This window comes from Portunus trituberculatus, chromosome 41, assembly GCF_017591435.1.
Source record: "Portunus trituberculatus isolate SZX2019 chromosome 41, ASM1759143v1, whole genome shotgun sequence".
In the NCBI taxonomy this organism is placed as follows: Eukaryota; Metazoa; Arthropoda; class Malacostraca; order Decapoda; family Portunidae; genus Portunus; species Portunus trituberculatus.
In genome coordinates, this window is record NC_059295.1 from 33,697,145 (window position 1) to 33,724,993 (window position 27,849).

General features: G+C 37.5%; 1 protein-coding gene across 6 annotated transcripts; it reads right to left on the reverse strand.

Moving 5' to 3' along the window:
* Nucleotides 1–304: 304 nt before the first annotated feature.
* Nucleotides 305–26,432, reverse strand: LOC123516875 (probable maleylacetoacetate isomerase 2). 6 transcript variants are annotated; one of them, XM_045276588.1, is made up of 10 exons: nt 26,403–26,432; nt 20,740–20,988; nt 19,034–19,085; nt 16,584–16,645; nt 15,451–15,531; nt 13,173–13,250; nt 8,780–8,903; nt 7,376–7,478; nt 5,050–5,217; nt 305–706 (listed from the first exon to the last, which is right to left on the reverse strand). In XM_045276588.1, the coding sequence occupies exons 1-9, from the start codon at nt 26,415–26,417 to the stop codon at nt 5,094–5,096; spliced, it is 888 nt and encodes a 295-aa protein (XP_045132523.1). In that variant the 5' UTR covers nt 26,418–26,432; the 3' UTR covers nt 305–706; nt 5,050–5,093. The 6 variants fall into 6 exon arrangements, with proteins under 6 accessions (XP_045132523.1, XP_045132522.1, XP_045132521.1 ...); XM_045276587.1 differs by lacking the exon at nt 26,403–26,432 and adding an exon at nt 21,326–21,394 and having other exon boundaries at nt 305–634; XM_045276586.1 differs by lacking the exon at nt 26,403–26,432 and adding an exon at nt 21,326–21,394.
* Nucleotides 26,433–27,849: the final 1,417 nt, after the last annotated feature.

Genomic DNA, 27,849 nt, shown 5'->3' on the forward strand with positions numbered 1-27,849 from the left:
TCCTTTCTCTAGTAAACAAACTCTGGATCTCTCTGCCTTATCCTCTGATTTTGATTAATGCCTTTAACTATGTATGGAGATCAATCAACACTTAGATGGGTCTTTTTTTTAAGCTATTTTTGTTGCCCTTGGATGGTATCTGTCCGGAAAAAAAAAGTTGCAAACTAGGACTGAATGGGTTGTACAAATAGCAAGGGGAAGGGCCAGGCTCAGCACACACAGGCAAGCAACATAAAAGATGAAAATATTAGTTTTCTTCCTATGTGGTTTCACTGGAAATAATTTTGGAAGAATGAATTTCAGATTTACAGCTTGGCACTTTTTATTTCATATAAGCATGATAGAATATTTCATGGTATACACACACACACACACAAATGAGTGGAAGCACCAGTGTTTTGCAGTTTTTAAACATACTGTGGGTCTGAACTTTGATATGAGAGAGAGAGAGAGAGAGAGAGAGAGAGAGAGAGAGAGAGAGAGAGAGTCTTCCAGATCAAGATACAGCAGTCATGAATATTATTAACATGAGATAGTTTCTTGGACTTTGGATCAGAGACTGTTCTACAGATGCTGGTTGGTGAAGTCATGCTGTGGTGGTGTCAGCATGGATAGGTGGTAGATCTCGTTGTGCCTGTTGATAGAAGTTATTACGCAATGGTGGCATCAACATGAGCAGCAGGATGATAGGGACAGTAGTCATTTGCTGTCAGAAGACCGGTAATAAAATAGTGTTAAAGGTGAAAGTTATTAGATATTGAGAGAATGTTTTTACTTAAGCACTAAACTTGAGCACAGTGTGACAGATTACAATTGATTGCAAGATTAAAGCATGCCAATTCATGAGCTGGAGTTACACTGACAGGCTAGCAAGGAAAGCTGAGCCTTAATATTGTTATATGCATCTAATAAACACTGCCTTCTCAATTTTCATGACATTGCCTCCCACACACATACTTCTTTGCATGATATTGTCTTTCCTTGTTCCCTATTCTAGCCCAAGATGACTCTTGACAGTGGAATTGCAAGGTTTGAGGATGACCTAACGAACAATATGACTACAGAGCTGAAGTAGGCACAGCCTCCACACACTACATTCATACCACCATTCATACGAGTATTGCCTCTGCTATGCTTGCAACTTCCATCCATCTTATTGCTCCTGTCATCCAGTAGTACATGGCCACCAAGAGATTAGAGAGCCTCACCATTTGGTGATTGTCAGGTTAGGTACCTAGTAAATTTTGTGCTGGATTAAGACTAGGGTGTGTTTACCCGGGGTGGGGATAAGGAAGGTAGCAGATAGGCCAGACATATGCTTGAAAAATAATGGTACCAAACCCACTGCTTAGTTCCAGTAAAAATAAACAAGACATGCTTCCACTACCTGCATTCATAAGTAATCAAGTGTTACTCCATATAGATATCTGATACTGATGAGAAGGCCTTCCCACTCACATCAGCACTCACTCACATACACATACACACAAACATATAGTCTCCCTTCTCTGGGGGAGGTGTATGGGATCAAGACAAGGACAGGGGGATGAAAAAAACAAGAGAACCATAGGTGTGGTGGGAAACTGATCTAGGTTCTGCTATTTATACTTACTCATTTTGGATAGAGGCTAGGGCATGGTACATTTGCAGTGCTTTTAGTTTTATTTCTAGTTTCTTGCTACATATTTAGGTTAAAACATTTTTATTTGCCAAGCCTGAAGAGAATTGAGCAACTATTACTTGTGCTTCAGGAATACTATGACGACCAGAGCCCTGCTGAGACAAAAGGACCACCTGATACACCAGCTGGCAACTCAAAGACAACGTTGGGAGACATGTCAGCAGACATGGATAAAATAAACTTATATACAGAGGAAAAGTAACAGAGAATATTTCCAGTTCTCTAGAGGGTACAAATTACCAAAAATAAGTGATGAATATCTGAAGTGGGCACAGTAACGTAGCTAAAGGTAGAGACACACTGCCATAGGGAGGCATTCCCACTCCTTTCTTAAAAAGTATTTCTCGAGCAAGCTAATCAGAGGCAAGTAAAATACAGAGTGCTTGAATTTACTACTGTAAAAGTGGGTTCACACGTGCCAATTTGCAACTTTTTTTCACATACGAAGAGTTTCCGAGTTGCAATTGGCGCCAAGCAACTGCAGAAAGCAGTCGCAAATCAAGACCAACTTTACAACTTTAATTATGTCGTGATGTCATGGAGTAAGCTTTGAAAATGTGATTTCCAGAGATAGAAAAGAAGACATTATAGTTGGTGAAGGTAAAAGAACACATCTGGCACTCCAGAGATGAATTATACAGTAAATAAAAAAAATAAAAAAAGTTGCGCAAATCGTCATTCTAAGAAATAGCTGCCACTCTACAAGAACGGTTTCCCTCAATACAGAGTTTTGTTGGAGGTGAGGATTGAAGACTTGTCAGGGTGTAATTTGATCGCAATTGTTTATAAAATTCTTAAGATTAACAAGTTTTTTATGAGAAATGTAGGCTAATTTAGAGTGTGGCAGACACTCCTGTCTTTCCTTCTACTTAGCCAGGGACAAAGCTATCCACATATGGGCATATTCTTTCATGTTGACTCTTCTGGTAAGCCAAAAGAAGAGCAGCCACAGCTTCAGCATCGTCACAGGAGGAAGACATCTTGGCAGGTAGCTGTTGTTTGTTTACATTCACTTCCCGCCAAGGCGCCAACTAGTCGATACTTTCCAGGTGCTACGTCTGACACTTTCCGACTAAAAGGGATGAGTCGGAAACTCTACGTATGTAAAAAACAGTTGCAAATTGGCACATGTGAACCCGCCTTCAGGCTCCAGCCTATTGTGTGCCACCTACCAATACATCTGGTTATTTCCTCATGGTACGCCATAATTACCTAATATTTTATCAAATATAATAGCCAATTTTTCCATGATAAAGTAAGATTTCCCATGTTGTAGAAAAAGTTTGGTTCCAATGAGAAAACCTTAAAAGTGAACCAGTAATAACTGAACCAAGAAAAAAAGGGGGTTTAGTGCACCGAGAAAGTGCGTCAAGGACAGTCTCCAACATAGTGTAGTAGTGGATCAAAATAAAGACATAGTAGAATTATTGAATGAACAATTTTCTTCAGTATTTACTAGGGAAAGAATAGGAAATCCTGTTACAAACAGTGCAACGAGTAGTTTAAGAGCTTTAGAAAATATTGATATAAAACCGGGAATTATTAGGAAATTTATTCTTGAACTAGACGATAGGAAAGCTAGTGGTCCTGATGAGCTACATGCCAGAGTACTTAGGGAGGGTGTAGACAGTATTTCTGAAGCACTTAAGTTAATCTTTGAAAGATCACTTAGGTTTGCTGAGATACCTCAGGACTGGAAGTTAGCTAATGTTACTCCAATATTTAAAAAAAGGTAGGAAGGATGATGCGAATAATTATAGACCGATCAGTTTAACTAGTATAGTATGTAAGATACTAGAGAAAATCATTAAGGGTAGTATTTGGGAGCATTTAAATGAGAATAGATTAATTAGAGATACCCAACATGGCTTTAGATCAGGGAGGTCCTGTCTTACAAATTTGCTCGATATCTTAGAATATATTACCAAGGAGTTAGATGATGGAAATAGCATAGATGTTATATATCTAGATTTTAGCAAGGCGTTTGATAAGGTACCGCATAGGAGGCTAGTGTACAAATTGAGACTACATGGGATAGGGGGTAGGTTAGTTGATTGGATTAGTGAATGGCTTTCTGATAGGAAACAGAGAGTAGTATTAAATGGGGCAATGTCTGAGTGGAAGGAAGTGGTTAGTGGGGTACCCCAAGGATCAGTGCTAGGACCTCTTCTTTTCTTGGTGTACATTAACGATTTAGATATAGGAATTAGTAGCAAAGTATCAAAGTTTGCAGATGATACTAAGATAGCATGTGCAGTACAGGGTGAAAAGGACAATTACAGAATACAACGAGACCTGGACAGGCTGATAGCATGGGCAGACAGGTGGCAGATGGAGTTTAATTCTAAAAGTGTCAGGTTATGCATTTAGGTAAAGACAACACAAACTTTAGCTATGAGATGGAGGGATGTTGGCTAGAGGCAGTAGAGGAAGGAAAGGATTTAGGAGTAGTGATAGACAGGACTATGAAATTTTCAAAGCAATGTTTAGAAGCAAGAAATAGGGCAAATAGGATCCTGGGTTTTATAAATAGAAATGTTAGTTATAAAAGTAAGGAAGTGGTGCGTAGCTTATATAATTCCTATGTTAGGCCCCATTTAGAGTATTGCATACAGGCCTGGTCACCCCATTATAGGCAGGATATCAACATGTTAGAAGCAGTTCAGAGAAGAGCAACTAGGATGATACCAGCATTAAAGCGCCTGGAGTATAGAGATAGATTAAAGGAATTAAACATGTTTTCATTTGAGAGGAGATGTATAAGAGGGATATGATAGAGTTATTTAAAATGTTCTCAGATACAAACTACATAGATGTGAGATCTTTCTTTACCTTAGAGGAGGGAAATAGGACTAGAAATCATGGCAGGAAGATTAGAAAGCAAGGCTGCAGGTTAGATATAAGAAAATATTTCTTTAGTCATAGGGTGGTAGACTTCTGGAATGCATTGCCAGAGACGGTTGTAAATAGCACTAGTTTGACAATGTTTAAAAACAGATTAGATAAGCACTTAAATTTATTAGATTTATAATTATGTATAGCGCTGCATGATAGTTTTTATAAGAAATTTACTATAGTTAAACAAGACATGATCCCCATGTATGAGGATCACAGATTGTAGAGGATTTCGCTGCAGGACTTAACCCTGTTAATGGGCCAAATATTTAGAATTAGTATATAATGTATTGTGTACTTGTAAGTGTATCTTTAAGTACTGATGACGAGATCGCTGTGCGACTGATACAGGATAACCTAGATGGGCCCTGGTGGCCCTTTGTTATCCTATTATTTATGTTATGTTATGTTATAACACCATGGACCCTTTCATATTCAAAAAAGATAAAATAAAAGAAATCAAGATAACAAACCTGGAGCCTAAATGTATGTTCATGAAACACAATATAGTGCATCACTACTTGAGATCCTCTGGACAATCAGGCTGGTTGGAGGGCTGGGCAGCCTTAAAGGCCTCTAAGCCGTTAAGTGCTTCATGGATCCGGCTGATGATGGGGAACTGGGACAAATCTACTTTGAACCTGGAATTTTTTTTTTTTAATTTACATTACATAATCACCATTTCTTCATTCTCTCTCTCTCTCTCTCTCTCTCTCTCTCTCTCTCTCTCTCTCTCTCTCTCTCTCTCTCTCTCTCTGACACATATTAGTATTAGTGTGTTAAACCTACATTTGCACAAAGATGGAACAAGGAGAAAAATAAATGAATAAAAAAAGCAAGGAAAAAGAAAGGGGAATAGAGAAAAAAAAGACAGAAAACCCAGGATCAGCAATAATTTTTGTTTTGAATCACTTGATGGAAAGGTTAAGATCTAAGTAGACATGACCCACACAGAACAAGGTTATAAACATTAAGGGGAGCATCTGGGTAAGAATGGTATTGCCATATTTCTGATAAATATACATGAATCATTCTAATGTACATCAATGGCAGACATTTAAGGCAGGTTCACTAGCGTCAATATGCGACTGAAATTGCAAGTCAACTGAACCCTTCTAGTCAAAACATGTTTACACATAGTGACTGGGATGTATCAGCTAGTTGGCGGGAAGTGAATGTAAACAAACAGCTACCCAACAAGATATCTTCCTCCAGTGATGATGACAATTACAATCAAATTAATCAATCACAAGTATTCAATCTTCACCTCCCACAACACCCTGTATAGAGAGAAGCAGCATCGGAAAGTGGCAGCTACCTCATCAAACACCGATTTGTGTAAGCTTTTTTTGCTGTAGAGTTCACTTTTAGGGTTTCAGTCCCAGTGTAGGTTGGGCTTCCTCACTCAGGGCAATGGTTTCCTAGTGGGTGGGTTTTGAGATAGGAGATACCCCAAAAAGTATCCCCTATAACCCATAAATTCCGTGAAAACCCACATGCTAAAAAAAAAAAAAAAAATTGCTTTTTTCCTTATCAACTCCAAAATCTCTACATTGACACCACATTTTCAAACTTTCTCCGTAACATAACAACATAAACAAAGTCGCAAATCGACTGAACAAGACTTGGTCTTGTTTTGCAACTGGTTTTTCGAGTCGCTAGGCATTGATATTCAATTAGGAACTCTACCAACTAGCAATTTGTAGTATTGACACATGTGAACCCACCTTTAGCCTCATTTTAGTCCCCAGGCTGTGCCCACACCTTACTGTGAAAGACATAGCTGACAGCAGGCAAAAAGCAGGATACAGTGGATAAATAATGTGCGGTGTAATGATTGGCAAGTGAAGGGCTGATCACAAAAGATGCAGCATCCATCCCTCTTCAGAACCACATAGGCACCAATTGTCTGGAGCAGAGCAGAGACCACAAAGATTTTGCCTTTTTGTATATTCTTTTGAAAAAACAATTCTACAGATGTAAATAAACACAAATGGTTGAATACAAGACCTTTAAATGGGATCTAAATGGAAACTGTTGCACGTTTCACCATAAAGTCACATTTTTCATGTTTTTTGGAGATCTCCCAGTTCCCTTAAGGAGACTGTGACCATGGACAAAACGAGCCTGACAGATGAAAATTATCATTATTATTATTATTATTATTTATGTATTTTTATTTTTTTGAATACAGGAAACTTAGTGGTCAGTATTTTAATGTGATAAGTAACTAATAGGTAGAACTAGGTTAACTATGTTAACTATTTGACTACTATGTGTACATTGCTCAATTATCAATCACTCTGAGATATCTCTGGCAGGCTCCCCTTGCCCATGGTCATAGTCTCTTAAAAGTTTATAATCTTTTCTTGTGTGAGTCATGTCTTCTCATCCTTTCCCATCAAGCATTTCAAAATATGAACTGCTGCTGATCCTGGGTTTTCTGCTTTCTCTATTCTCATTTCTTTATTGTTTTCTTCTCATTTAATTTTTCTTTTCTTCTTCCATTTTCAGGTAATATAGGTTTACCATATTAGTCTATCCTCTTTGATTTAACATTCAAACAGGTATAAAAAAAAAAAGTGAAATAAATCTTGATGCCTATATGATCTGATTTGAGTTTACTTTGGTTTGAAACTGAGTTTCTTTTAATAAAATGAACTACTAACTAAATGATTTCTTCTATTAAATAATGAAAGTTTTCACATAAATAAATACATGCAAGGTAATGAATGTTCAATTTCAAACATCAGCACAATTTCTTTCAATCCTTTTTTATGCAATAAACTCAAGACACACCTGTTAGCATTGTAAACTTGAGGTACAAGACAGCAGTCAGCCAATGTTACTTGGTCTCCCACTGAATATTTTCCTGCACAACCAGCCAGCAGTTGCTCCAAAGCTGGAAAATAATAAATCAAAGTAAAAACCACTTCTAAAGGGAGTGAAGTTATATTTCAGTAAAATTATATTTAATTAAAAATCAAACATCCAAAGTCCTCACATAAAGTAAATTTTCTTGACTGTTTTTCAATTAATATGGTGAATAGATGAAATTAGTTGTCATAATTCTTTATGCATTACTGGTCACACAAGAGCAACAGCTAAATGTGGCAAACATGTCTATAGTTGTATCTGTGATAGCAACTGTCAGATTACTAATACAGGTATTTCCTGCTATATGATTACCTGTTACACGTTATTTTACTTTTACGATATTTTTTTCTTTACTGATCGGTACCTGCTACATAATTAGTGTGTTTTGTTTTTATATCCCAAGAGTGTACACATTCACTCTACACACAAATACAATGAACTGCCAGTTTTTCAAGGTTCAGTTATCACCTGTTCATTTTAATGTGATTTTTCAGTGGGAATCTAACTATTACAATGCAAGAAATCATACTTTATCATGAAAAAAATTTGACTATTTTATTCATAAAATACAAACCAAATTATAGTGAAGATTGAAAAAAATACCAAGACATATTATTAGGTGGCACACAATTAGCTGGAGCCTTACCAGTAGCCCATCCATTTCATGTTTTTTTAAGGGTTCTAGGTGGCACAAAAAAAAGTCTGGAATTCATTATTATTTTTTGTATTCAATCTTAAATCTACTATGTAATCAATCACATTACAATTGGATTTTCAAAAATATAAGTCAATTTTATAATAGGGAATATCTGTATAACAATGAACTGTATATAGGGGAATACCTGTATATCACTGCAGTAGCTAAATGATCAGTGGCCACTACTCATTTAACTGAAATATACACCATCTCAATTTAAGAGTGATATTCTTTTTGGATGGACAAGCAGTACACTTTGACTTTATGTGACATATATCCTCTTCCTCAACAACACATGATGGCAATCCATAGCTTGACTTCACTGCTCCAATGTCAACTCATGACTTAACATGGATCAGGGCTAAGTCATGAGTTGACATTGAATCAGGGTTCATTTTGTTTATTTTCTTACAAAACGGGTAACCAGCTGCAACTGAGAAAGAAAATATCTCAGATCACAGCAATACATACAGTAAATATTGCAAATGTTCATAAAAATTCAGTTGTGTTTGCTGTTATTGTTTGTGCCCAACCTTAGGATGAAGAAATTCCTGATAGTAGCCATCTCAACATGAGAAGCATTAGATGTGACTAGAGCACTATTGAAAATGTATTCTTAAGTCACTTACCACAAAATCCTTTGTTTATGTAGAAGTGGCCCCATTCCATCTTCTCATCCCCAATCTTCTGCAGTACTGCCAGGTTTTGCAGTGGCTGAATACCTGAGCCAATCACCTCACATATCTCCCGGACCTTGATTCAGGAAAGATTGCCATAGACTAAAAAAATATATTTGGTAGGGAAGAGCTAATTAATGTAAATTACTATCATTAATCACTACATTACTGAGTGTGCAATCCAAAACCTCATCCATATTAGATTTTGTTTTAAGCTTCTCCCAATTTTGTCAGTTAGTTTATATTTGTCTTTAGACCCTAATTTAAGACACACACACACACACACACACACACACACACACACACACACACACACACACACACACACACACACACACACACACGGAGCGCAGCCATTGAGCATGACACACGCATCTGACCAGCTCGCAGAGATTACTACAAAAGGAGTTGGAGACTGGTCTAGACGTATGTACAGGGAGAGAGGGGGCCATAGGTTCTCCTATCTCCAAATTAAATAAGTGTTAGATCACATATAAGGAATGAATAACGAGAGAGAGAGACGGAACCAAGCAGTGCTGCCAAGCGTATGGTGGAATCAAAACATAAGCCGAGTGATAACCAATGCTTTATAGAAAACCCCTATTGGAAACTGACTGATGATAATATGGAAAAAGATTTCTCGGGTTTCCGGGATGAACGAGGTAATATGAGAAGGCTTATTAATGTAGAAAGAGAATTAAGATATATGAAGGAGGTGATGTCCTGTCTCATGGACAAACAAGACCGACTGATAACAGAGAACACAGCCCTGAAACTGAGAGTAGCTGAATGTGAGAAAGTCAGTGCAATAAACCAGGAATTGAAAGAGGAGATACAGGAAATAAGGGAGCAAAATGACGTTCTAAAATCCACATGCCAAAATAATGAAAGCACTTTAAAGAGCTTGCAGGCTAAAGTGCAGGACGGGATTCCAGACAGGGCAGAAGATGGACTAGGTGATAACAAGTTGAAAGAACTAAGATATGAATGGAAACAAGAGCAAGAAGAGGAAGTCAAATTTTCAGAAGTGGTAAGGAGACAAATTCAGGAGAATACAAAAGTCACTGCAATAGAAGTTAGCAAGGAAAAGGAAGATTTGGTGCAGGATGCAGTGGATAAGAAAAAAAGCTTTGTGGTTTATGGGATGAGGGAAAAGAAAAATCCAAATAAATTCATGAGAAGGTGAAGAAAGGGAAATGGCCAAAACTGTTATCAAACGAGTACAACACAGCACACAAGAATTTAACCAGGAGGTGAAGGAAGTGATTAGGCTGGGAAGATACAGTGGAGAGGGTAGGAGACCAATGAAGGTGAGAATGAGATCTCAAGTGGCTGTAGAGGAAATTATGGCTAGAAAAGGGAAGCTGGCCAATGATGTTGATCACAAGGAAATATTGATAAAAAGAGATATGAACTTAGAGAAAAGGGAAAAGGAGGAAGTGCTAAAAAGTGAAGCTAAGGAAAAAAAAACAAGAAAAGGACAGAGATAGAGAAGAATTTTTACTGGAGGGTTCTGGATATAAGACTAAAGAAGTGGTACCTAAGGAAAAAAGAGGAGGTCATGGAGGAGGCAATAAATTAAGAGTGACTTATACTAACATAGATGGACTGTTATCAAGCATATTGGAAGTTTGGGATTATTTATGCAATGTGGAGAGGACAAAGTGAAAGTAATGGGATTAACAATCAGATCAGAAGATTTGAAAAGAAAAATTATAGTTACATATGTTCCACTAAAGACTAATACATGGGGATCAGAAGACCATAAAGATATGCAAAGAGAGGTGATAAAGTGCCTAGATAACATGATAAAAAGAGATATATGAATACTCTTAGTTGGAGACTTTAACTGCAAAAAAATAAACTGGAGAGAGATGGAAGTAATGGATAATGTTGGGCAGTGGAACGAGAAGTGTTACAGTTGACTATGGTTAATACAATGGACCAGTGGGTGGAGGAGTCAACAAGGTACAGGGGAGAAGAAGAACCATCATTGCTTGACCTAGTTTTCACAAAGAAACCAGAGTCCCTCCAATCATACAATACCTTAGTCCAATGGGGAAAAGTGATCATGTGACATTAGAGATGCAAATGCAGGAGGAAGATGAGATAAGTTACAGAGAGGACTATAAAGGAGAGAGATTAAATTATGCAAAAGTGGATTTTGAAAAATTAAGGATTTATTTTGCTGATATTGAGTGGAATAATAATATTATGTGCAGAAAGACTGTGCAAGAGAAATATGACATATTCTTACAGAAATACAATGAAGGAGTAAAAAAGTTTCTTCCTATGTATAGAGTTTAGAAAAAAAATACATGCTTGGTACAATGCTAGATGCATATAAGCAAAAAAGGCAAAAGATAAAGCATGGAAGAAACTCTTAAAGCAGGGAAATGACTTTAATAGACAGCAGTACAAAGATGCTAGAAATGAATAAATATATTAGAGTAAGGAGAGAGAAAGAAAGAAATTTTGAGAAAGATGTAGTGGATAAAAGCAAAGATGAACCCAAACTTTTCTACAAGTTTATAAACAGCAAAACAAAGAATAAGGAAACAATTGAAAAAATAATTAAAGAGAGGAAGACATACCAAACAGAGAAGGAAATGTGTGAAATAATGAATGATAGCTTCAAAATGGTGTTCACTGCAGAAGATGATTTCTCAGAACCTAATAGGACACTGGATTCCCAAGGATTACAGGAGATTGCAGTGCACAAAGAGGATATTGGAAGATTACTGGATAAGTTGGAAGTCAGAAAACCAATGGGGCCAGATGGTGTATCAGGCTGGGTGTTAAAAGAATGTAAAGAGCAATTACTGGATCCAATTACGGAAATGATTGAAAGTTCAATAAAGGAAAGGCAACTGAACCACTAAACTACAGACCAGTGTCACTTACAAGTGTCGTAGGGAAGTTATGTGAAATTATTATCAAAGAAAAATGTGTTAAATTTCTAGAAGAGGAGCAATTCATATCGAACAGACAATATGGATTCAGGACAGGGCGGTCATGTGTATCAAACCTATTAAACTTCTACTCAAGAGTTATTGCAGGACATAGAGAATCATAGGAGGACTTATATATATATATATATATATATATATATATATATATATATATATATATATATATATATATATATATATATATATATATATATATATATATATATATATATATATATATATATATATATATATATATATATATATATATATATATATATATATTATTTATTTATTTATTTATTTATTTATTTATTTATTTATTTTATTTTATTTATTTATTTATTTTTTTTTTTTTTTTTTTTATTATTATTTATTTATTTTTTTTTGGCCTAGCAGTGAAAAGTGGTTCAGTTGTTGGTTTACATTTCTCTGGTACTGTGACGCTCCAAGGCAGAACTTTCAAGCAGCAACTGGCCAAGATGAGCTGCCCTGTTGTTTATGAGTGGATAAAGCTGTTTGAAGAGTTTCTCTTAGAGAGCAATAAAGGACAAAAATAGCAATGAAAAAATAACGACGACTTGCTACGGGGGTGAAAGGGCCACCATGTTTGTTTATAGTTGACAAACACGACAAAGGCGGTAGCGAGCTTGTGTGTGACGATGAGTGTCGACAAAAGTCTTAAGAAACTTGAAGGAAAAGTGGTAGTGTGACGCCGCCTTTACTGTTGCATGTACATCCCACCACCCCTTATACTGTATATGTACTATTTTTTGTTCCAGATTACACATTTAATGTGCTTTCATTCACTGTTTTCTTACCCATTTGGGTTATGTACATGTTTTTTTTCTTAATTTATAAGGGGTTGGGAGAGGAAATACCGCGTATACGGATATTTTGCACATCCACCAGGGCCTTGGCTGCTATAATCCGGATACGCGGGTGATTATTGTATCTGCATTAGTACATACATAATGCCAAGCTAGCTTTGGCTGGTAAATCGATCCAGCCCCTCCACAAAGGTAAGGTTTTCTCTTAAGTATTATCAATAACACACTATCATCTACATGTACCATGAAGCTAGCCACCAAAAAGTAAATAATATCAATTTTAGTTAAATTTTTACTTACATTCTTAGATAAGAATCTTGGGTTTTGAAACATTAAAATGATTTACATTGTTTCTGATGGGGAAAGTAGTTTCAGATTTTTGAAAAATTTGGACACTGAATAGCCTTCTGGAATTAATTATGTTTGAGGTCCGAGGATTCACTGCATATATCTACTCTTTTCCTTTCAGTACTAAATTTACATTTACTGAATCAATTCAAAGAACATGCATGGTTTAGAGGGAAGGATCACATTTTGTTCCCTTACATTCAGAGTATCACTTGCCTTAGCTCTAAGTAAAGGTTCCTTAGGTAGCAATGGATTTTGAGGGTAGGTCTCTTCCAGATATTCCATGATGCTGATCTGGAAAAAGAGTATTATATATGTTAGTTCATAATGGAAAACCTCGTCAAAGTGTGGCATTGGATATTCCACAGATATGGTGACCTAAATATAACCAAAGTACCCATACAAGATAACTGCATAGAAAAATCTGGTCAATGTAAGTAAACCTCTTCAGTATCATGACACATTTTCATATTCATTCTGCCTACTATTTGGTGATTTTATACAGCTTCAGAAACTCACGTGGAGATGGAGATTGAAATAGTGAGTCTTCTAACCTACATAGTCCCTTCTTAATTAAATTGTGTAATCCTCCCCAAAACTCATGGTAAAACTGCATCCCAGTACTGAAGGGGTTAAATGTCTATAGCCAACATAATATGCAATCTAGTTCATACAATCATGACCTCTACACAGTCCCCAGCAGACTGAACAACTAGACACAACATCAATATGGCTTTGCTATTATCAATTTAATTGAGATGAAAATATTGAGAAATCAAGACCACTATATAAATAAGAAATGGTATAATTCAGCATATATAGTGAATCTAGAGAGAATGAACACAACAGAGACAATCAACACAGAAAAAATCTGTATCAAAACAAATTAAACAATAAAAGTATTAAAAGGAATGAAGTTACAAACAACACAGGTAGTGGTATCAGCTTATTCATTTTTTGACTTGATCAAAAGATGTTGAAGACTATCTAGTACATGAATTTGTAGTGAATTTTTTTTCTATAAAATGACAAGGTTTTGAATAACTATACATTAGTAGTACTAAATCTGGCAATAAGAAATGAAATGCCTAAAAAACTAATGTCCAGTAAACTTATTGTCTGTAATACACAGACTAAAAAACTATGTTGGATCAGTGCAATGTTTACTCAAGTTCACACACACACACACACACACACACACACACACACACACACACACACACACACACACACACACACACACAATTAGGTAAATACACACACACACACGCCCGGTAGCTCAGTGGTTAGAGCGCTGGCTTCACAAACCAGAGGACCGGGGTTCGATTCCCCGGCCGGGTGGAGATATTTGGGTGTGTCTCCTTTGACGTGTAGCCCCTGTTCACCTAGCAGTGAGTAGGTATGGGATGTAAATCAAGGAGTTGTGACCTTGTTGTCTCGGTGTGTGGTGTGTGCCTGGTCTCAGGCCTATCCGAAGATCGGAAATAATGAGCTCTGAGCTCGTTCCGTAGGGTAACGCCTGGCTGTCTCGCCAGAGACTGCAGCAGATCAAACAGTGAAACACACACACACACACACACACACACACACACACACACACACACACACACACACACACACACACACACACACACACGGCCCGGTAGCTCAGTGGTTAGAGCGCTGGCTTCACAAGCCAGATGACCGGGTTCGATTCCCCGGCCGGGTGGAGATATTTGGGTGTGTCTCCTTTCATGTGTAGCCCCTGTTCACCTAGCAGTGAGTAGGTACGGGATGTAAATCGAGGAGTTGTGACCTTGTTGTCCCGGTGTGGTGTGTGCCTGGTCTCAGACCTATCCCAAGATCGGAAATAATGAGCTCTGAGCTCGCTCCATAGGGTAACGCCTGGCTGTCTCGTCAGAGACTGCAGCAGATCAAACAGTGAATTACACACACACCCACACACACACACACACACACACACACACACACACACACACACACACACACACACACACGCACAGAGAGAGAGAGAGAGAGAGAGAGAGAGAGAGAGAGAGAGAGAGAGAGAGAGAGAGAGAGAGAGAGAGAGAGAGAGAGAGAGAGAGAGAGGGGGGGGTAAGCTATGTGTAACATTGTTTAATATCATTTCAAACAAGGAGCACTTGTACTTCATGTGCAAAACTCCCTGCACCAGATATCAAGAGCAGGCAGGGCTGGTTCATTACAGCTGCACTTTAACACAGACATGCTCTTCTTTGCATTTGACCCAAGAAGATGATCACAGCAAATATGGGAAAACCCAAGAGCTACAAGATACATCATCATTTATGCATTCACAACTTCTCTTCATTCATTTGTGTGGTTTGCTGCATACTTGACTACTTAATCATCAATACAAATTAATAAAATTGATGAGCATCTTACTACAAGTTTAGAATGAGGATAAAAAATATTTCTGTAATCCAAGTAGGAGCTTTACAAGATATACAAGAAGACATCCATCGCCACTCACCGACTGGGTCAACATCTTATCTTCAACAATCAGTGCTGGGACCTGACCCATGGGATTCACCTTGGTGTATTCATCACTCACCTGTCAAGAACAATAAGCATTAAAACACAGCAAAACGTTAAATTCATACACAAAAATAGTCAGGTATTGTATAGAAACTAAAATAAATTACCCATATAACTACACTGTAGTATATTGCCTACAAGAAAGGATCACTTGCATGTCATCTGCAGATCTCACTGCATCAGATTAAAGATACAAAAAAGGAACACATCATATGATTTATTTATCAACTGCCAGATGTTACATGTGTGCACATACCTGCACACATAAACACATACTTGGCAGACTAAAAATCTCATATCACACTCATGTCATTGATTACTTTTACTTATGACTGAGCAGTATGTGAAGACAGTCAAGGGTATACTTGCAGATAGGGTGCTGATTTTATTGTTCCAGGTTGAAGAGAATAGTAAAGTCAAAAGCTAGTTCACCAGGTTAATTGGTGAAAGAAGATGAAGACCAAAATTAGTGGTGAATATTAAAGTCTGCAAGAATGGTGATCTCCACAAAAATTATGAGATTCTGGATGTGCTAGATAGTCAAAGAATTTTCTACAGCTTTAAATTTAGAGAGTGAATCAAAAGTCAAAGTCAGATGACTGAGGTGAACATAACATCTAGCCTTGCATTGATTACAGAATTACTAGAATTATATGTATGTAAAAAATTATTCTTAGTCGAATCTATTAAAATATATCCATGTTTGCCTGAAATTCTGAACTCTTCCATGAGTAGGTTAGTCCTCAATGAGACAGAGTTGAAATTAAAGATCAGTCATGTTTTATGTTAGAAAATATTAGTCATACTAAAAATACATAAAATTAAATTAGGCACAAATAGTACATACTCCCAAATTGAATATAAGGTGATTCCAGTAAGTAAAACTATTCAAATTTAACAATATTCCCAGTAAACAGTGGCTCAACACAACTGGCCACAGGCATCTATAGACTGTACAAAAGATATGAACTCTTTCCACATGCAGTGAAGTAAGTACATGCACCCTAAGTCACCAAGGACATAAACCAGAAACCATATGATGGTTAGTCCACAGATGATTGCTCTTACCTGTTCTTTTTTGAGAAGGTGAATTGGCTGGTACTCATAATCAATTTTCTTGTGAGCCAACACTAGAAACCAAACAGAAAAGAAAAAAAAAAAAAAGGAGGGGGTTCAGATTGGCTTTTCATTTTTGTCCTATGGCAAGATCTATTTTAATCAAGAGATACAGTCAGATGGTCTTTCCTTTCCTCTCCTCTTTCTCCTCCATGCACAATATCCATAACAGTAATCATCTTAACATTTATAGTTCTTCTATAGGTTGATTCATCGTTATACAATATCCTTAAGTAATTTCAGGGATTTAATTTGCCTGGTTATCTTTCCGTTTGGTTGTAAAGAGCAATGTGCTGCAGGTGTTTATCAGCATCAAAATTATTCCACTCCAGGACAAAAGCTTTTTGAAATGGTTAAACTACATTTATACCATGTTGAACTTGCTTTGGACATTATATATGCATGAGCTTTTTAGATTAGTATAATAAATATGTTATTATGTCTGCAGCCTACAATTATGAAAATGAGTAAAGATTTCAGCTTTCATTGCCCTCATCTGACTCTTCCATTCCAAAAAACAACTGGAGACCTCACACATCCCTGTTTCACTCCTGCTTTATAGTAAAAACTGTCTCCAAACTCTTCCTCAATCGTCATGCAAACCTTAACTTCTGTCAATTATTACATTACATAAAAAAAAAAAAAAAAAAAATTATAGATTCCAAAACACTTAGGGCTTCCTTATCAACCATAACATAAGGTTGGTCATGTAAAATGCATAAAGCTACTCATCCTTTCCTAAGTATCCCTCTAATCTTCATTGCAAAAATTAAAACTATAAATATACACATGCATGGCCTTTCCTCTCCTAATTTCTCTTTGGTCCTCACTTTTATCATTTATACCAATTTTCAGTATAAACCCTTGTAGATTACTTTAGCATACTTATAATTATCACATTTATAAATCTATCTTTATGTAAAACTATTCACTGCCATCCTTCAATTTGATACTTTTTGCCTTCATGTCTGGAGTAAATGAGGGCCTATATTTTCTTTTATTTTTTTTTATCTTCCTCACAGAAGCTGATTCTATATATAGGTTTCATTCATTTCTGTATGGAAAAGTATATGCTTCTCTCATAAAAGGAACAGCTCTTCTCAACAAATTAGTTACAAGCCTTATGACTTAATGACACCTCCATCTCCTTGCCACATAATTACATTTTCTGTTATCTTCTATACTTATTTTCATGCTGATTGATCTCCTGATTTTGTTAATTGCATATCATTCTTCCTTCCACAGACAAGCTGCATAACTTTATAACTTTACATTCACTTTTACTAATATTCTGACCACCTCATGGATAGCCAGTAGTCAATCTTTCATCCTTTTACTAGTAAAACTTTTTGCCTACAACAGTATTTTTACTTTTCCTTCCTTTTTCTTTATTACATTTTTCCTTAATGGAGGACAATAAATAAGCTTTATTTATTTTCCCCCTTGGATCTTCCTCCTTCTATCCAAAAAAATTTTTAAAAATTTACATTGAAAATCATAATAATTTTCCTTAGATCTATCTAGTTTGAGAACCATTCACTCACCCATACAATTTCAATATTTTGCAGTTGTTTTGCCTATGTATCTGCCACACTTTACCCTTGCTACTGTTTTCTCTGCTCCTTCCTTACCAATATTTCTCTGCATAAACATTCCCTCTTCACCTGTTTTTTACATTCACACAAGACACTGTTGTTTCTCATAATGTGTTTCCAATCATGAAATTCTAAAAAAAAATTGCTTTTTCTACATACTATTCATCATCACAGGCTTATTATCTAAAAACTCTATATGTACCTCTATGCATTCAATCTACCATCATAATATTGTAACCAGTGAGGCTGATTTGTATGTACTTAAGTGGTAATTGCTGGTTGAGTATGTATATAATGAGTGGATTCATATGAAGGGGTAATGATGATGTGATGGTGAGCAAGGTGACAGCCAAGCCTGCCAACACCAGCAGGAGGGCAGGGAGTAGCTGACTGTCTAATCTCTCACTGCTTCTGCCTGTCTGTTTTCACCTGTCTGCTCGCACTTACTATATGCCTTGGTATTGGTTGTCTTCATGAAATACAGCCAGAGAGCACCAGTGAGTGTTTGTTTGTTTCCTTGCCATCTACTTTCAATGTAACAATGTGTAAATCTATACAATGCTGCAATGAATTTTTTGTCTCTGACCATCACTATCACTACTCACTAAACATAAACCATCATGTATGTGCATCCATGGAAAAATCTTATGTAAAAGATAGCAAATCAATACTTTCATGATTATTATATTTAGCATTTGTATTAGCAGAGCACAAAAAACACATATTAATAATATATGCATTTTCACATTAGTTTACTGTAAAGTTAACAAAGACATCATAATGTTCAGACTTGAAGCAAGTACTTACCTATTCTGACCCGCCAGGAGCAGGAGCTTCGGAAGTAGGAATACAGAATAGGCTGCAAAGAGAGAGAAAAGTATTAAGTTGTAATCTGCAAACTAAGGGTTATTACAGAAATAACATTTTCACAAAATAATGCAGTATTTAATGAGTTATTGCTATAAAAAATACACAGAATATAATTTGGCCTTAATAAAGATCTTGCATATATTTCTATTTACTTTTATTTTTCCTTCTCTTTTATGTAGGTGGGACAATGCCCAAAGGCAAAAAAAATTGCAATAAAAATTATGACCTTACTAACAGAAGAAACTAAGGGGAATAAAGCCTCAGAAAATACATTCTAAATTTTGAAACTTTTTAACCCATATTGAGAGAGAGAGAGAGAGAGAGAGAGAGAGAGAGAGAGAGAGAGAGAGAGAGAGAGAGAGAATCATTATGAAATTATTTATCAATGGGGCTAAAAATTGTTTTATATATATATATATATATATATATATATATATATATATATATATATATATATATATATATATATATATATATATATATATATATATATATATTTTTTTTTTTTTTTTTTTTCTAATCATGATCAGTACATGTTTTAACATGTTATTCTTCAGGAGCCAAGGTGTTGGTTAGAGTTTGGTTACATCAGTTATTAGTAGAAAAATGTCAAACTATATCAGGTTGGTTGGTTCAGTTCAGTTAGGTTAAGTTAGCCCAATGTCCTTATGGATATCCATGGGTCAAAACTTTCTCGTGCCAATTAGGTTTTCTTTTTCTTTCTTACAATAAAAAAAGAAAAAATTTCCTCCCTAGATTTTTCTCAGTGTAAGATTTTTTTTTTCCTCACTCATTCTCTATTTATCCTAGTTTAGTTTGTTTTACAATCTAAAATTTGTCACAAATGTCATTACCATCACAAATGTTTCTTTCATAATAATGGAGAAAATACTGTATGTAAGTGTACATTACCACTGTCATCTTGCACTGTATTTATTTTATCAAACCGGTGAAGCTCCACCTATTGTGCTGCCCTCTGTCAATCTTCCTCATTCTAAGTGAGCCAATAAAAGTTTGGAAAGTCCAGTGGCAGACCAATCATACTGAATCATCAAATTTTCTAAGTGGTTTCCCGTGAAGGTGGAATGGAGAGCAAAAAAATATTTGTGTTCCGTGCTTGTAGGTTATAGAGATGTCTTTTTTTCAAATTAACCCTTATTTTTAACTATGAATTTCATTTACTTGGCGACAGTAAATCAAATACATAAGACTAAAATTATTGTACATCAAAAGTATACAGAGAAAAATGTACCACAAAACGATGTCACATAGAATTGTTTCCTGAAAGTACAATCAAGTATGTACTATGTAATACACGAATGTTACTGAGTGTGGTAGGGCGCAACAAATTTCAGACAAAAGGAAATGCAACATCGGGCCGTAGACACTATACAAGGTATATATTACTGTGTGCCAGCTGCCAAGATAGAACGTACTTCCTTGGCAAACTTCAAGGACAAGGCGTGCAACAGGTGACCGCTTAGGCTTCATTTCTTTTGTACAAGTAATTTCTAGAAATAGCGAAGCCTTAAGAGTTATTCCCCTGTGAAATGTAACTCTCAATGCTTCATATATCGAAACAGATATCCATAACATTAAATCAACAGTGACCTTTGCCTATAGCCTTACAAATAACAGCTCACCTTCGGTGTCGTCATGGCTGGTGTTGGAGTTAGTGTCAGTGGTGTGGTCGACTGGCCGTGTTGGCAACTGCCTACTGGGCAGTGGGTATTGTTGTTGATGTTGTTGAACAAACCAGTGACCACCGCTTGGTTCTTCGGTGAGGGTCTGCCACAAGGAATTATAATTCTTGATCTGGCACCGCTGCTACTTTGAGCTTTCTTACGATTCACGAAGGTGGAGAATTCACTCTGTCCATCCTTTTCTCTTCTCTGCTAACAGTGACCCAAGATGTATTATTTTAGTCTAATACATCTTGCCGTGACCATACCTTATCCCCCTTTCAACCCCACCGCCCATCTCCATTTGTGACGTTCTTCAGAGAGAGAGAGGGAGAGAGAGTAATAAAGGTAATGAAAATAAGATGAAGAAAAACGTAAATAGCAATGGTATAACAAAAATCATAATAAATATCGATGGTGACGCGCAAGCAAACTGTGTGTGTGTGTGTGTGTGTGTGTGTGTGTATTCACAACGGTCGTGTGCTGGGTCACCCAGCTAGCCTTTACCCTACAGAAAGAGCTGACAAAGTTCATACTGAGTACTGACCGATCTTTGGGTGGGAATGAGATCACACCACACAAACCGGGAAAGAGAGGCCATAACCCTGCGAGTTACATCCCGTACCTATTCACTGCTAGGTAAACAGGGATTATACATAAAAGAGGTTCGCCCATTTGCCTTGCTGTTTCTGGAACTCAAACCGCGGGTCCTCTTGGTGTGTGTGTGTGTGTGTGTGTGTCTGTTGCACGGGATGCATTGGTTGCATGGGTTGCATTGGTTGCATGGGTTACATTGGTTGCATTAATTGGTTGCATGGTTGCATTGATTGCATGGGTTGCATTGGTTGCACGGGTTGCAAAGACTGCAACGGTTGTATTCGTTGCGAGGGCTGGATTGGTTGCAAGGGTTGCATGGTTGCTTTGGATGCATTGGTTACACGGGTTGCATTGATTGCTTTTGTTACATGGGTTACATTGGTTGCCTTAGTTGCAAGAGTTGCATTGGTTGCATCGGTTGCAAGGGTTGCATTGGTTGCATTGGTTGCAGTGGTTGCACGGGTTGCATTGTTTGCATTGGTTCCACGGGTTGCATTGGTTGCACGGGTTGCATTGGTTACGTGAGTTACATTGGTTGCATTGGTTGCATTAATTGCACAGGTTGCATTGGTTGCAGTGGTTGCATGGTTGCATTAGTTGCACAGGTTGCATTGATTGCATGGTTGCATGGTTGCATTAGATGGATTGGTTGCAGTGGTTGCATTGGTTGCAATAGTTGCATTGGTTGCAAGGGTTACATTGATTGCATTGGTTACATGGATTACATTGGTTGCATTAATTGCACAGGTTGCAGTGGTTGCATTGGTTACAGTGGTTGCATGGTTGCATTGGTTGCAGTGGTTTCATGGTTGCATTAGTTGCACAGGTTGCATTGGTTGCATGATTGCATTAGGCAGCTCGCACACCAATGCAACTGGTTGCTTGAAACCAGTTTCATGTGATAAATTGCATGCAACCAGTTACCTGCTTAGCCACACACCAAAGCAACTATTCATTTATTAGTTGCATTCAAAATGTCAGACGACGAAGATGTATGTGTTTTTTGGTGGTGGTTTAAAAATAAGAAAAAGAAAAGAAAGTACTGGATCCATCCTCTCTTAGCAGATAAAAAGCATACTTGTTACCAACTGGCCAAAGAATTCAATGGAGACCCTGAGAAATTTCAAAATTTCTACAGAATGAGTGAACCTGCCTTTCAAAAACTCCTGGAACTAGTCGGCCCTCATATAAAGGTATCTGAAATGGACAGACAGATGATACGATAAGTGACACAGACCGTCTTCTACCAAAGATCACGCGCAACTGGATCGCATGCAACCATTTTGGCAAGTTGCATGAGACTGCAGTTGCTTAGTTCCATGCAACTATAGTTTCATGCAACTCAGTGTGCGCGTTTCTATGTATTTGCATTGAATGGTTGCATGCAACTTAAGTTTCACATTGCATGCAACTGGTTTCAAACAACCAGTTGCACTGGTGTGCGAGCCGCCTTAGTTGAACAGGTTACATTGGTAGCATTGGTTGCACGTGATGCATTGGTTGCACAGTTTGCATTGGTTGCACAGGTTGCATTGGTTCCATGAGTTTTATTGGTTTCATACGTTGCACAGGTTGCATTGGTTACATTGGTTGCGTTGGTTGCATGGGGTTGCATAGATTGCACAGGTTGCATTGGTTCCACAGGTTACATTGGTTGCACGGGTTGCATTGGTTACATGAGTTGCATTGGTTGCACGTGTTGCATTAGCTGCATTGGTTGCATGGGTTGCATGAGTTGCATTGGTTGCATGGGTTGCATTGGTTGCACAGGTTGCATTGGTTCCATGAGTTTTATTGGTTGCATAGGTTGCACGGGTTGTATTGGTTACATTGGTTGCGTTGGTTGCATGGGTTACATTGGTTGCAATGGTTGCATTGGGTGCACGGGTTGCATTGGTTGCACGGGTTGCATTGGTTACACGGGTTGTATTGGTTGCACGGGTTGCATTGGTTACATGAGTTGCATTCGTTGCACAAGTTGCATTGGCTGCATTGGTTACACAGGTTGCACAGGCTGCATTGGTTGTATGGGTTGCATAGGTTACACAGGTTGCATTGGTTACATGAGTTGCATTGGTTGCACGGGTTGCATTGGCTGCATTGGTTGCACGGGTTGCACAGGTTGCATTGGTTGCACGGGTTGCATTGGTTGTATTAGTTGCACGTGTTGCATTGGTTGCATTAGTTGCATGGGTTGCATTGGTTGCACAGGTTACATTGGTTGCATAGATTGTATTGGTTGCATTGATTGCTTTTGTTGCATGGATTACATTGGTTGCACAATTAGCATTGGTTGCAAGGGTTTCATGAATTGCATTGGTTGCATGGGTTGCACGAATTACATTGGTTGTACATGTATTATAGGTTGCATTGGTTACATTGGTTTCACAGGTTGTATTGGTTGAAAGGGTTGCATAGGTTACATCTGTTGCACAGGTTACATTAGTTGCACGGGTTGCATTGGTTGCACAGGTTACATTGGTTGAAAGGGTTGCACTGGTTGCATTGGTTACATTGGTTGCATGGGTTACATTTGGTTGCATTGGTTGCACAGGTTGCATTGGTTGCAATGATTATATATATTGGTTGCATGGGTTGCATTAATTATATGGGTTACATTGGTTGCATTGATTGCACAGATTGCATTAGCTGCATGGGTTGAATTGGTTGCAAGGTTACATTGGTTGCCAAAGCTACAATGTTACATTGGTGGTATGGGTTACATTGATTGGGTTGCTTTGGTTCCATTTGTTGCACAGTTTGCATTAGTTGCTAGGGTTACATTTGTTACATTGATTGCACATGTTACATTGGTTTCACGGGTTGCATTGGCTGCATTGGTTGCTCTGGCTGCATTGGTTGCATGGTTCCATTGGTTGCATGGCCAGTTGCATTTTTTAAAATAGTTGCATTGGTTGCATAGTTGTATTGGTTGCACGGGTTGCATTTGTTGCATGGGTTGCATTGGATGCAAGGCTGGTTGCGTTTGTTGAAAGGGTTGCATTGGTTGCACTGGTTGCATTGATTGTAGGGATTGCATTGGTTGCACGGGTTGCATTGGTTGTACAGGTTTCATTGGTTGCATTGATTCCACGGGTTTCATTGCTTGGTCAGCTTGCATTGATTGGAAGGGTTGCATAGGTTGCATGATTGCACTGTTTGCAAGGGTTGCATTGACTACATTGATTGCATGGGTTGCCTTGGCTGCATTGGTTGCACAGTTGCATTGGTTACACTTTTGCATTTATTGCAAGGGTTGCATTGTTTGTATGGGTTGCACCGGTTGCATTGGTTGCAAGGGTTGCATTGGTTGCGCAGGTTGCATTGGTTGCACAGGTTGTATTGGTTTCTCATGTTGCATTGGTTGTATTGATTGCTGAAATTGCATTGGTTACACCGACTGCATAGGTTGTATGGATTGCACATGTTGAATTGGTTGCACAGCATGTCAGGTTGCATGCAACTGGGCCAATGCAATCTGATAACATACAACCTGGTCTGGTTGCGAGCAGCCAATGTAATTCCTGTAACCAATGCAACCAGTTTGCATGTATCAAGAAGGTTATATTATAAGAAGGCTCACAAAAGTGAAGCCGACGCGCTATTGGTCCGCTGCTGCCCCTACCTCGCCCTTACACCTAAGACATTACCGATCGCCTATTGAAAATGCATGGGAACGCCCGAGTTACGTTCCTTTTATTCAGTCTTATGTCCATGTTTCGAGGCTGCCTACCATATATGTGACCTTAAAAGACTCGCAGTAGTCGTGGCATACTGTACCACGAAGATTTAGATTGCAAAATTCATGCATACAAATGAGATAATCCAGTGTTTTCCAACTTTGGTGGACTTGGCTGAGAGGTGGGAAGCTGTCTTAGGGGCAAACGTATGGCTGAACAAAGTCATGTACACATGTGAATATACATGTGCATTTAAATGAAGGATAAATTAACTGTATAGCAGGTGAAACTTGGGCTGAAGGTTGATTTTTCTTGGTATAGCAATTAATTAACAGATCAAAATTCTCTCTCTCTCTCTCTCTCTCTCTCTCTCTCTCTCTCTCTCTCTCTCTCGCTTTTATTTAGAATGATGTGTGATTTCATATGTTGCTGTGCGTTGGAAAAACATCAATCGCTGAAATTCTACTTCACTATTTGTTTCTTGTCATGCATTAAACGAAAAAAAAAGTAATATTTTTGCCATAATTTCTCTCGGAAACGTCCTGCTGTATTTTTTTTTTTCAATATTTTAGCTATTTCGCATTAACACCGTTAATAACAGGTTTACATGACATATTTAGAAAACTCAGGAGAGGGCAATGTTTTGGGTGTAAGTCGCGATCGTAAGCTCTGCCCACCGCCTCGTAAGCTCTGCCCACTGGCTTCACTTTTTTAGTACAGCGAGATAGGCGCGCACCCTCTTCTTCAATATAACGTATCTCCATTGTATGTAATGCGGGGGAGTAGTAATATATATAAGTGTGTCAAAACAACTACTAACGATGAAAAAGGAAAAATTATGAAAATTTTGTAACATTATTTTTGACAATAGTTGCGGTAGCTATTTTAAGGCACTGGTTATAAATTTTGAATTGTTATTACATCGAGATTATTTCATTATGCAGTCAAATAAATTTGATTAGAAAAGAAAAATAAATAAATACACTGATTCAATAATAACAAGTGAAATTTCCCTACCCACAATCACGTTCGTTTTCACTTACAGCTCACCAGAGAGAGGATACGCACTCACTGCAAAGAAAATACAAGAGAAAAGTTATTACAAAGTACAATTCACTACTTCACACAGTTACTTCTAACTTTCCACCCACGCGGCGGCACGCACGACTCAATCACTTCGTAGTTCCACAAGAAAATAACACTTAACTCGTCTTTGGGGCCGCAAAGTACTGTTTACGGGGAAAAAATTAATGTACCAAATGGTGCCACTCCCTCAAGCAAACACATTTAACGTTGTCTTTGGGTGCTTGGTTCCACCGTTTGTTGGGGATGGGGGGGAGGACGTACCGTGGTAGGTGTCATTTCACCTCTTCACTTTACTTAACTTTGCCGCCAACCAATAATTTCACATAATTTCCTATTTTCACAAGATATCCTATCAAAAATACACACACACGTGGGCCACACAGAGAAAGGGTAGCTGTCTCTCTATCTGCTCGGGGCGGAGAGTGGAACCGGACTCGGTAAGCAATTTAATAATAATATATATATATATATATATATATATATATATATATATATATATATATATATATATATATATATATATATATATATATATAAGCAATACGTTTTATAAAAAAAGTTAAGTTAAAATTTCAGGAGCGAATATAGGCGTTTTCAGTAGCACTTGCAGAAGGCGAACGCTGGACCAAAAGCATTCGCCCACATAGGCGAATGCCTTTCAAGGCTATTCGCTTCTGTTCGCTCCTCAGAGTCACGTGATAGCGAACACTGACGCTGATTGGCTGAGAGACGAGTTGCCAGCTTTGTAAGTTATAAATCAATAAAAAAATACTATTATGAGGCGTTTGAATATATGATAAGTATTATTATGTAAAGGAAATAAATTTAGTAACTGTTTACTGATATTGAAATTCATAAGAATTCTTCATGCGGTTTGAATTAAATGAAAACAGAGTCTTGCACTCTCGAGATATCTGGGACTACGCACTCTGGCTGGAGCTGGGTGCATTCTATACTCTGACCAGCCTTAATTTACGGCCGTGGGGGGGCGAGCGTCTCTGTACAGTTGCCACGTTTTCACTACTGTTGTTCTGTAAAGCTCTCTCTCTCTCTCTCTCTCTCTCTCTCTCTCTCTCTCTCTCTCTCTCTCTCTCTCTCTCTCTCTCTTTCTGCTTACCTTTGATTCTTTAGTAAGTCATTTATAATTGTGTGTGTGTATATATATATATATATATATATATATATATATATATATATATATATATATATATATATATATATATATATATATATATGAGTGGCACGAGGTCAGTCACGTCGCCACCAGCAATGTGTCAAGGCCACCAGCTGGGTGTGGAAGAGTTACCGCTCGCAAGTGAATAATGTTTTTTTTTTTTTTTCACTTAGGTATTGGCATATACCTACTATTTTGTAAAAATAGAAACTACACATTAGCTTGGCTTACGAATTATGAATGCGATTATGCCTCACCCTTGAAATTACTGTAAAAGCCAGTAAATGTGAGCATTTTATCTTATAATTATAGCAACATCTGGTACTACAAGGTGAGGCTATTCGGCCTGGCCAGGCTGGGTTCATCAGTATTGCCGCCACTCACAAGACTTCTACTATTTTTTTTTTACTTTGGATAATAGATTATTTCTTTTTTCCATGCTCATTATCTTATATCTGTAACGCTGATATTATTACACACCCTAAACATACGCTAAGTACCATTATAAGTTACTACAGTTGATATCAGCAACAC